The following is a 12,133-nucleotide window of genomic DNA, read 5'->3' as shown; positions in this document are numbered from 1 at the left end:
GGAACCCCCCAGGGTACCTCATTTTCTTCTTTTTCCTCCCCAATAAACACACCAGCTTTGGTTTCAGGGTTTTGGTTTTTTTTGATTTTTTTTTTTTTTTTGCAACAAAAGAAACTATTTATTTGGAATATGCATTACCAGTACAAATCAGGAAACTGTAAAACCTACACCTTGTTAGTATCGTCATAGAACATAAAAGTTTCAATTGGGATCAGAAAGACAGAGGCCTTTTTTTTTCTTTACAGAAGCAGAAAAGTTTCAAAACCAGGTTGGAACAGAGAGTCTTTTTTTTTTTTTTCTTTTTTCTTTAAGGGTTTTTCTTTTTTTTTTCTTTTCTTTTTTTCTTTTTAATATTTGGAATCCATTAAGAAGAGAGAAAAAACAAAAAGATGGGGAGAAAAAAAAAATAGAAAAGAAAAAGCAACTCCAAAGTGGATCACCTTTACAAGGGACAGAAAGGGCTTTGCAAGAACAAAAAAAGCAAACCGACAAAACCAACCCCCCAGGCAATGTCTGATTTACATCCTCTTAATAATAATAAAATAATAATAATAATAAAGGTGTACGGAAACAAAAGGACTCCAGGAAACCTTGGGATTAAAAGGAACACCCCAAACCCTAAACTGGTCAGTGATGTGAAAAGCTCAGGGGTTTTTTTTTGGGAGGAGCAGGAAAATGTTTTGGGAGAAAACTGAAGTGATGCCAACCAGCACCTTCCTCAGGGCTTCTCCTTGAACCCCACTCTGCATCCACTGGGATTTGGGGCTGGATTTGGGGCATTGTGGCCACGTCCCACCCCTTGTCCCAGCTCAGGGCTCGGGGCCAGGCTCTGAGACCCCATCTCCAGCAAGGTGAGGCTGGATCATTCCTTACCCCGAATCCCTCGGTTTTGGGACACTGGGATTCAGGGAGGAGAACCAACCACGGCCACGTTTTGGGAAGGATTCCTGCCCTTTCATCATCACCTCCAGGAGCTCAGCAACACGCCCAGAATGGAGGCTGGAACCCGTGGAACCCACAAGGGGGGCTCAGGGCTTGACTGCCCCCAACCACCTCCCCAAAACCCCCGGGAATTCCATCTCTTTCCAGAGGTGAAATCCCACAGCTCAGCCCCACAGCAGGATCCTCTGGAGCTGGGGTCTGAGAGGAGTGCGGAGGAAATCCTTCCCCCAAAAACACCAGCATCACTTTTCACATCACTCTGGCCACAGCTCAAAAGCGCAGGGGAGGTGGCAAGGCCATCGTCTCGGACAGGTCAAAATAAACTCAGCATCATCATCATCATCATCATCATCATCATCATCATCATCAAAGCCCCCTCCCCCCCATCCCAAACAAGGCAAAAAAATAATAAAAAAAAAAAACCCCAACGAAAAGGTTCATTTCTGGGTCTCAACGTTAAGAAACATAAAGTGTTAGACTGTACCTATTAATGCTCACTATTCCAACCATTTTTTTTCTTTTTAAAGTTTTACAAAATGAATTACCGTCACTTTTTAAACATTGTGTAAGAAGAAATGAGTGTGCACAACTCTACACTTTTCTAGCATTCTTGAACTAATTCACAAATGCGAGAAAATGGAAAAAAAAACCAAACCATGGGAAAAAACAAACAAACAAAAAAAAAAGGAGGATGAATGTAGGTAGTTTGATGTTATAAACTATACAGGAATGAAGCGCTTGTTGCCACAGAAAGAACAGGGATGGGACCTTCCCCCTGTTCAATTTTGCGTGCTAAGAGGGTCATTTTTTATTCTTTTATTATAAACACTATTAAATTCCGACTGCGTTTTTGGTTTTTTTTTTCTCCTTTATCTGAATATACAAGAACATTCATTATCAAATGTTCGTTATCATCAATACTACAAAGAACGAGACACAAATCGCAAGAAACAATGGAAAATGTTAATAAAGCTGAAAGAATCGTCGAGTTTTTTTTTTGTGATTTTTTTTCATTTTTATTTTTTTTGAGTTTCTGCAGGTTTTTTTTTTTGTTTGTGTTTTTTTTGTGGTTTTTTTTTTTTGTTTTGTTTTGTTTTTTTTTTTTTTGGTATCGAAGTCAGGTTTTTCTGGGCAGAAAAGAGAAATAATAATAAAAAAAAAAAAAGAAGAAGAAAAAAAACCCCACAACACTCAGGGCTGGAGCAGGGCGAGGAGAAGAATGGGGGAGGAGAAATAAAACAAAAAAAAAATTAAAAAAAAATAAAAAAGCAAAGGAAAAGGCAAGCCAACATAAACTGAAGGGACCAAGCGGGGAACCCAGGAGGGGATTTGCAAAGTACCGTGGAGGAGCGAGGGGCAGCCCCAGCGTGGTTTGGCTCATTCCCAGGTGCTTTCCAAAGGGATTGGTGGCATTCCTGCAGGCAGGGCACTGCTGTGGCTCAGCAGGAGAGGCCCGAGCCAGTCCTGTGCCCCTGGAACGCCGTGCCAGGACAGGTTCATGTCAAATAAGCTGCAAGTGGACAAAAGGCAGATGGGAAGACGAGGAGGAAAGTGGGAAGGTGCAGAGCTGGGGAAGGTGGGCAGCACCTCCCGACTGTCCTGGCAGGAAAACAACCTTCTCCATGCTCCTAGCACGCAGCTGGGAGGCAGCCCCAGGCTCCTCATGCCACATCCCGCTCTGCCCACTCTGCCATGGATGCCAAAGGAGCAGGAGTGTCACTGCTGGACACATGACACACCTGTGCTGCAAGGTGACAGCGTGCTGGAGCCGCAGCCACACCACCAAGGACCATGATTTTTTCCAGCAGAAGGGTGGAAGCATTTTTGGCAGAGCTTTAATTTTAAATGGTTTCTGTCTAACGCTGCTCGGCGCTGGCAGCTCCCACTTGGAGACCAGCACAAGCAGGGTGGGTATGGACATTCAACAGCGTGAGGAACTGATCCCAGGGCATCCTGGCATCCACCACGAGGTGCCAGACATCCTGCACCCTCACCAGCGCCACCACACCCAGGGTCTTGGTGCAGGCTGGCTCAGCCTCCTCGTGCCCACGGAAAGAACCGATGGCCACAAGTCGCACCCTGGCACGAAGCTCAGGGAAGCTGGTGCTGCCTCTTGCTGCTCTTCCATGGAGCCACATCCTCCCAGCACCAGCCTGAAGGGGCAGGATGAAGCCTTGCTTGCCAGCCACCACTGCTTGTCCCAACAGTGGGCCAGAAAAGCTGGGCAGAAAGTCCCGTGAGTCCTTCCATGGCCACTGCCCAGGTAACTCCTGGGGTCAAACCAGCAGCTCCAGCACCCAGACATCCCCCAGAGGGGCAACCTCCCGTCCTACAGAGCAACCCTGTGGTGTGAAGAGCTACCAAAAGCACCCAAGACACTCACCCCAGCACTTCCAGCCCCTGGCATTCTGCTGCCCATCCCTCACTGCTGGCTTTGGGAACGCAGCGGGGCGGCACAAACCTCTGTGGGTGCTGCCTGAACTGGGGACACAGCTCCTCCTGGAAATGGGAGCCAACACCCCGTGGCACTGCTCTCCACCAGCAGCCTCTCTAGGTGCTGTGAGAGCTGCTGGTGTCCCAGCAGCCATCCATGCCTGATCCCACACAGCTCCTGGAGGTGTTACCGGTGATGGCCGCTTCTCACCTGCCTCTGCCTCCCTTCCTTCCCTCCTCTTCTCCCCTCCAGGCAGGACAGCAGGGCTCCACAGCTCATCCAGGTCACAGCAGCCAGTGGGAGGGATGCTTGGCTGGGAAGGGCTGGCACTGGGAATTTCCCCAGGGCTGGCAATGGGAACGGCACCTTTTGGGAGCGAGGGGGAGCACGCTGGCTCCTTCTACGTGCACGGGGGCTGTGCCCGCTGCCCCGTGCCTGCGGCAGCTGAGGGACAGCTCACAGGGCAGGGCTGAGTGAGGGAAGCTGCAAAGATGAGGAGGGAGCAGATTCCCTACGGTGGCAATTCCCTACGGAGAGGTAGCGTGAAAGGAAGGGGGGCAGGGGCTGCCTGCTGGCGAGGGAGCGGGACGTGACTGAGGTACATTTGTAGCTCCTCAGAAAGACACCCAGCACGAGGCTGTACACTGCTCTGGGCTTGCTTTGTGTGGTGGTGGTGGTGGTGGATTTTTGCTTTTCCTCCTTAAAATCCTTCTAGCTTGGGTGGGAAGCGGGGAGGGGAAGGGAGCGGTGTCGTGGCGGTGGCGGGGAGGGGGACAGCGGCTTCTACCCAGAAAAGAAAGGGAAGAGAGTATAAAGAAGTGTCCAGATTGGCTGAAAAAAGCATCCCGACGAAGAGAAGAGAAGGAGTCTTCTTGTGTGTGCTGATTGGGTTCACCTCCAGTCTGACTGCTGCGGTGTTAGGAGAGGCCCCCTCCTCTCCCGCCCCCGCCGGGGCCGGCTCAGCCAGGGATGCAATTTGCTGGGAGATCAGTTGGAGGTATCAGAGTGAACGCTGCCAGGGCCTTCTGTGGGGGAGGTCACCGACGATGGGGTAGTAGCGTCTTGCCAACCTCCATTAGCCTGAAGGGAGGGACACACACACACACACACAGACATCAGTCACAAGCAGCCCTACCCAAGGCACCCATCCACCTCAGATCCGCCCCCTTCTCCCTCAGCTGGGACTGCTGTAGGAGGCAAAGATATCCCCTCTGATTCCCCCATCCCACCCCACACAGGGCTCCATCAGGCTCCATCCCAGGGCAGAAACATTTCTGTTGAAAACAGATTTTGATGAACTGTAAATGCTCACAGAAAGTTCATTCCTTAAAAAAAAAACAACAGTGTATTTCTCCAGAACCCTGAGCTCTGGTTGTTTGGGGGCTTTTTAACCCCTGATTATAACCCTTCCTCATATGGAAGAAAGAAAATAGCAAACAGAATGAGCAGCCTGAATGTTATCTGAACACAAGCGCTGTGAACGTGCAGGACAAGCAGTGCGTCCCACTGAACTGCTGAGCTGAGCTGTCCCGCACAAAAGCTCCCCATCCCCGCCTCACCGAGGCAAACAGAGCCACAGAGGTGCCAACAATATATCCCATCTGAGGGCTCATGCAGCAAACCACGGCACGCAGGTTGACTCTCCTCCTAAAGACAGATGCAGAGCCAAACGTTCTGCAGGCGCTGCAGAGCCGAGCTCCGGAGGGCCGCGGGCAGGAGCCGGCAGCGCGCAGAAGCTGCTCCTCGGCCGCTGCCATCCCCTCTGGAGAGGAGCAGATGTCGCACCCAACCTCCCGTGCCTGCTCTGACATTGATTCAGTGCTTGGCAAATGAATCCTTCCCGAGCGCTGCCCCAGCTCCAGTTGGCAGCAGTGGCTGTCCTGCTTTAGACACGCCCGGGCTGCTCTGCCCACTGCGGCTGCCTGGCCTGTCCCACCGCCTGCTGCAGCCTCCAGCTGGGACCCTGCACACCCCACAGGGCTCAGGGGAGAAAAGCTCCCCACCCTGAGGGTACTTTAGGTTTTAAGTGTTTCTGTTCCATTTTTAGCTTTATATTAAGTGGTACTGGGATCTTTTCACAGGGTGGTGAAGACAAAACGATCCTGTTCTAGCTGGAGACTCAGGGACAATCTCTTCAAACTTCAGGCCCAAAGCATAAACAACGTGAGGAGGGTAGGCAAGCAAGCAAGGAGGATGAAACTTCATAATTTGAAGCTATTAATTAGACAGTTAACTCCTAAAATGGACTAAAACTTATAAAAATGTGAGATCTTGTGACCAAGCCCTCTTTTGCTTCCATTTTGGAGCCATCCAGGTACTGCCAGGGTATGGCTTTTGAAGGCACTTCAATAAATCTCCACTTTATTCCTCTTAACTCTGTCTAGCCTCTGTTCCAGCTCCTTAAGGCATCACTGAGGTGCTGCTGCCCAGCCCCTGCCTGCCTGAGAGGCTGCTGTGATGGGATCAAAGAGTTGACAGGCAGAAGAACTCACGTTTGAAGAACCACACCACCTCCCAGCAGGACACGCACAAAGCAAACAAGACAAGAGGTGTGTGCACGCCCCTTGCTGTGCCCGTGTGCCCTTCCATACCTGCACGGCACCAAAGGGGCTCAGGCAACAGCAGGCAAAGCAGGAATCACGACCTCAGCTTGCTCACGGGTTAGCAAACCCCACTCTGCTCCACCTCGCGTGACACCAGACGATGCCCGAGCATCACCAGCCCCGTGTGTACCCCATGCCCACTGCCCCCAGCAGCTCCCACCCAGAGCCAGGCCCTGACCCACCATCCCTGCTCTCCCCAGGAGGCAATACCCACCCTTACACATCTTGGACTGCTGCAAGAGGCAGCAATTACTGTAGATTATCAGCCCGACAATGACAGGCCGCGTAAAGAGAGACACAGAGCCAACTCCGCCGCCCCGAGACTGGCATATTCAAGTACACTTAGGACATTAATAGCAATTTACGTGCCATCAGTGAGAGAGAACCACAATAGCTGTGCTGGCAGCCTCTTATTACCAAGCCTGTTATTTGTTGGAGTTACAAGCTATAATCACAACAGAAACTTTCAAAACCCTTATCTTGCGTGACGCACCAAATCTATTTCAGAGCCGTAATTGCTATGTCACCGGAGAGTTTGCTGCTTAATGCACTCAGATGCCATTTAGTGTTTGCAGGGTCGTTACAGGAGCAGGAGGGGGGAGAGGAGAGCAGTGGGGGCCCGTGGAGGAGCAGGGCTCTGGCCCTATTGTGCTCGACTATTTTTAGCCTTTTTCTTTTTTGCCTGCCAGCCACAGAAGCAATCGAGCGGCGGCTTCACGTTCGGCACCCAAAATCCTTGGAAGGTACAGCAGATTGGAAATGAGCCTTCCTGTACTTCAGGAATTTGTGTGGCTGAACAAAACCAGTAGGAAGTCAAGGGGATGTTGGGGAGAAGCCAGTGTGGCCTGGGAAGGCTGCAAGTTGTGGGTCAAGTGATAGAAAGGAGGACCCAAGGTTGGCTCTCACCCAAGGTTGGCTCTGACATGTGGACACCATCCTTTGGTATGGAAAAGTCCTCCATGAGGAGGCTGGATCCTTCCCCAGGCAGAGGGCATGCAGAACCATCCCCACTCATCCTGAAGATCACCCCATTGCTGCATGCATCAAGCCACATGTGGGATCCATCCAGTTCCACCCAGATGGCTCTACCTCTTCCAGGCAAGGAGATGCCCTGGGGTTTGACTGCAATAAATCAGTTGGGGTCTCCCTCAAAGACAAGGGAGTCTTTTGAGGAGGCTGCTCCTCCTTGCCGAGCCCCTGCACACGGCTGTGACTTCTTCAGGAGGGGCAGATGCCAAAGACAGAGCAGTGGTCTCCAGGACATCTCCTCAGATGTCACCTTCTGGTGCCAGAGCACAGGCAAAGCCTTGGTGACTGTCCAAATATGGAGCCCCAGTGAAAGACTGCTGAACCAACTGGTTTGATGCCCAATTCCACAGGTCTCAGCATTTTTGTCACCTCCAGCAAGTCTGGCTGGCTCCCTGCCCGGGCCTCCTACGTGGGGCTGGGAGATGACTTTCTGCCAACTTTTAAAGACTCCTTCTGCTTAGCAAGGAGGCTGTCTCAGCACCCCACCTCCTGTGACCAAATCCTTGTCCCCCAACAATGGCACAGGGTGTCACAACAGCCTCCAAACACACCAGTTACCAGCCTGGCTGGTCTGACAGAGCAGCCTCAGTGCCTTTTCACACCTCTCACAGCTCCTAAAAGCTTTGTCAGGGCCTCCTTACAACAAGCACTGAAGGTCTTATCACACACCAGAGGATCCAGCCTGGGGAGGACATCCCTTCCCAAGGGTCATGGCCAGGCATCCATGGCCATCAGAACACACCAAGGCATCCCTTAGGGATGGAGCCTGTGCACTGAAACCCTGCCAGACCAACTTCCATACTCCAGCTGGAGGTCAGGACCATGAACCAAAACTTGACCATGATGGTGAACTGCAGCTGGCTGAGGAACAGAGCAACAACTTTTTTTCCCAAGGCTCGACTTTTTCAATCAAAAGATCTCAGGTCAAATAAGGAGCTCTCAGCTTCTTCTTGTACCAATCCTTGCTGACAAGAGTGGATCCAAAATTCCCTGTCACACCCTGCCATGGGCACCACCATCCAGGTCACACAGACGCTGCACAGCAGCAGTTTTAAATCAAAACCTTCACTCTCTCTCATGAACTTTAAAAACAGCTCATCTACATGTTTAAATCATCTGGAAATTAAATTAAGTGCAAAACCAAATTTCTGAAAGGCTTTAAGATGACTGTAGTTCACTCGTTCAGTAGCATATGGGGGAAGTAGAACTCTTGGTGGATTTACAGCCACAGGGCAGTGGCAGCAAAGGTGATGTTTTGGGGTAGGACACTCCAGAGGACTGTGGCAATAAACATCCAGCTTCTACTGGAACCCAACAGAACCTGAGCTTCCATAAATGCTTTGAAATCTTGAGGGACCTCCTGGACACACATGTGGACCCCCATGAACAACCACTGTCCACAGAGCCCAGACATTTAACAACTCTCACCTCACGGTGCAAAACCTCAAAGTTTGCCAAAAGGGGTGGCTCAAACCCCCAAACCTCCCAAAGGATTTAACATTTAATAAATCTCACCTCATGGTGCAAGACCGTACAGCCTCAGAGTTTGCCAAAAGGGGTGGCTTGTCGCTATAGGACACGAAAGAACACAAGCTCACACCGCTGTTCTCAAGGTGAAGAAAAAAGGGAAGATTAATTTCTGACTCCAATATTTATAGTTTTCCAAAAACGACAGAGGATTGGAGGGTGACAGTGCCACCTGTCCAATGACACTGGACAAACCAACAGTCCATCAACTTTCTCCTCCTCCATAAAGGAATGCAAAACAATGAGTTATTCACAGAAAGTGTGTGAGAAAGTTCACTACAAGAATGTCAACATCACAAGGTTTAGAAAATCTTTAAAAAACAGGGTGACAGTGGCTCACACCCCAAACCTCCCAAAAGGAGGGGAGGTCCCTGCTTCTTCTGAGTGTGACCCAGGCTGGGTATCCACAGCACAGCTCCTCCACTGTCAGAGTGTCCCCATCCCTTGCTGGGAGTGCTGCTGTCCCCACCTGTGCAGGGGAGGGCTCAGCTCTCCCTCTGCCTCAGCCGTGGGTCACAGCACTGGTGATGGCTGGGACATTGCCCATTATCCTGCTAACGACGCAGAACCAGCTCCAAGCCCTTCCTGCCCTCGGAGCAGCCTGTCAGCCACAGCAGCACAGCCTCCCAGGGAGCTGGGCTGTGGGTAGATCCCTCTCCTCAGCTGTCACGACTTACACGCGTTTAAAAATTCATCCTCCATCAAGGAAGGCGAAAACCCCGAGCGCTGCTGTCTCTCCTGCCAAGGTTCCCGGCAGTGGAGCTGGGCAACCTGCCGCTGACTGCCCGGTGCTGACGGGCTCCAGGGATGGCTTAAGCTCAGCCCCGTGCAGACATCACTGTGACAGGGCCCCTGACTGGGTTTCGGCTCATCTCCTCCCGGCGGCTCGCGGGGACGCGCGGGTGATGTGGGGACGGCAGCTTTGTGCGGCACAGCTCCGTTCCGTGCTCCTCCTCGCCGTGGAAGGGTTCAGGGAAAGGCAGGGAAGCCCTCCGTGCCTGTTGGACACGGTCACCCTGCCTGCACCGAGGAGTTCCCCAGCACCAGTGCTTCCAAAAGGGCAGCCACACCTCAGGGTGCACAAACTGGGACCTCAATTAAGTGACATCCCTTCCCTGGTTGGGATACAGGGCAAACAAACAGGCAATCCAGAAGGTGCTTCCTAAACTGTCTGCTCAGCTCTGGACTCCCTGCCTCATTCCCCATGCCCACCACAGCTTTGTGGGGAACTGAGGAGTCACCCACACGCTGCAGTCCCTTTGCCAACCTGCCCCTCTCTTGACATCATCCAGTACGGGTCAGTTTGGGCTCCTGCCCTCCGTGAGAACCAGCCTGAGAAGACAAGGGGCACCAAACATGCCAGGTCACCATTTGGGATGCACAGATGCCCTGCCACTCTCAGTTCACCAGTCCTCATTGCTACTCATGGGAACACTGGTTCTCCCACAGAGAATCACAGCCAGAAACACCAGCCCAGCTCTCCCTGTCCTATTCAGCTTTTGAGTTTTTGCTGTCTCTTCCTTCTTCTCTCCCCAGTCACCCCCTCCCTGCCTCACAATCCCCAGCAGCAACTCTCCCCCGCAAATTTTGGCTTAACCCAGCCCACTGTTATTTTCCAAGCCAACTGCAACTGTAATCAGCTCAGCCTCTTTCCTTGGGGGTATTTTAATTTATACAAAAGTATCATCTCTTATCATGATCAGCCCGCGATTCATTTACTCTCCAAGTATTAAAAAGCCAGAAAGGGAATAAATTCAGCACACGGAGAAATTAATGCGGAACGATAGGCTCTTTCATGTGGCATTTCCAAGTGCCGTTTTTGCAAGGGGCTTATGTAATGAGACATAATTATCTGCACATGTTCAATTACATTACTTCACAAATCCTCCCTGCCTCTGCCTGCTGACGTCAAGTCGCCCACTAAGCCCTGGTGACTGCAGAGAGGGGAGCAGAGCCCCCCGTCCCAGGGCACCCCTCTCTGCACGCTGGTGGTGGCCGTCCTGCAAGATGGTCACACGCCAGGTGACAACTGGCCCTGTGGACTGCAGAGTGAGGGGACTGGCTGGCAATGGCATCGTGCTGGAGTCACCACCATCCCACCCAGAGGACCAGCACCTCTCTGACCAGTTCAAGGCTATCTCCACCATTGGTGTCCCCATCCTCCTCTGTGCCACCCCGGACACCGCTGCCACCACCCACTCAGCGCTCACAGCCTCCTTTTCCAGGCCGCCCTCCTCTCCCAGCTTGCTGTCACTGCTGCTGAGAGGGTGGACGATTGATCTGAGAAATGAAGTTGGATTGCTGTCCCGAATCTACACTGGGTTCTCCTTGTGTGTGTCTGATCGATTTCCCCCTGTGCGACACAGCTTGTCGCTACGAATTTTCATGCTAGTCAGAACCCGCCAGCGCACCCAAGAACAAGGAGAAGATGCTCCAGAGACCGCCCTCCCCCTCGCATCCTCCCCCAGCCCGCTTGGGCGAGGTTTCCTTGGGTTGACGCTCGTTGGCTTTGTGGGCTTTTTTTCCTTCTCCATTCGCAACCGCCATCGCCGCCGCGCCCGCATCGCCGCCGCGCTCTCAGACCCCGGCCGGGGACGGGTTATTTTTAACCGTGGCAGGGCGGCGCCACCAGCACGGAGCCACCTCGTTTGCGGTGACATTGCCCACCACGGCCACGGGAGGTGTCACCTGTTTAGCGGCTCCGTGCGTGGCCGCAGGTGGCGGGGGGACGATGATGGGCTGTGACAGTGCGAGACGCCAGCTGCCTGCGCGCCGCCTGCCCCGGCACCGCCACTTTTTTTGTGGGCAGAGCTGCGCCGCTGGCGTGACCGATACTGAAGCAATAAACTAGGTGACCGTAAAAGCAAAGACAAGTCCTACTAAGTGGCATTCCGAGCCCTATGGCTTTGAAATAATTGGCAGTGAGAGAACAAAAATGATAGAAAAAAATAAAAAAACAACCCAAAAGACCAGAACCCGAGCCTGTTTTTTTTCCTTACACTGATGCCCTGCGGACTATACATCTGACTTGCCGCGAGTCCGTCACTGTATCCTCCTGTCTGGCTGATAACATGGCGAAGGGTATCCACCTAAACAGACCAACAACAACAAAAACACAAATTAGAGGGAAGGAAAGGTTAGTGGCCAAAGCTGCTTCCGTTCATCTTTGGCAAGATAAAAGCAAACAAATACGAATAACAATGATCGTGGTCACCATCGTAATAAAAATAAAGGTGTACGTTCGAAGAGGGATCAAAGAGAGCCGCAGCTGGTCTTGTGGAGAGAAATGAGCCAGAGGACCTCTCCTGCCTCCCTCATCATCCCCTGCCTGCCCCAGCAGCCCTGTCACACTCTCCTTGGTCCCATGTCCTTTGACAGAAAGAGTGGGGAGGGAGAACAGCATGACAAGTGCGGGGTGGCATCTCCTGGAGCACACTGTTGCAGCCATCTCCAGCATCGTGCTCAAGGACACACCTTCCTACCCCTACCCCCTTCCACCCCTGACCCCAAGCACTGCTCACAGAGAAGTGCAGAAGCAGCAGAAGGAGATCTTTGGAGCTGGCTGAGCGCCTCCACGGTGGAGGGCCCAGAAAGGAAA

The 12,133-nt window shown here is 52.1% G+C and overlaps 1 protein-coding gene across 2 annotated transcripts in view; it reads right to left on the bottom strand.

The window, feature by feature from the left end:
• Window positions 1-314: 314 nt before the first annotated feature.
• Window positions 315-12,133, bottom strand: part of PBX1 (PBX homeobox 1) — a 132,939-nt gene continuing 121,120 nt past the window's right edge. For both annotated transcript variants that reach the window (XM_063165224.1, XM_063165225.1), the window contains 2 exons: window positions 11,535-11,624; window positions 315-4,456 (listed from right to left, as the gene is read on the bottom strand). In XM_063165224.1, coding sequence (XP_063021294.1) covers window positions 4,364-4,456; window positions 11,535-11,624 — 183 coding nt within the window. In that variant the 3' untranslated portion in view covers window positions 315-4,363. The remainder of the gene's footprint in view (window positions 4,457-11,534; window positions 11,625-12,133) is intronic.

The sequence above is a fragment of the Melospiza melodia genome, chromosome 11 (assembly GCF_035770615.1).
Source record: "Melospiza melodia melodia isolate bMelMel2 chromosome 11, bMelMel2.pri, whole genome shotgun sequence".
NCBI lineage: Eukaryota > Metazoa > Chordata > Aves > Passeriformes > Passerellidae > Melospiza > Melospiza melodia.
This window is presented reverse-complemented; position numbering and strand designations above follow the sequence as displayed.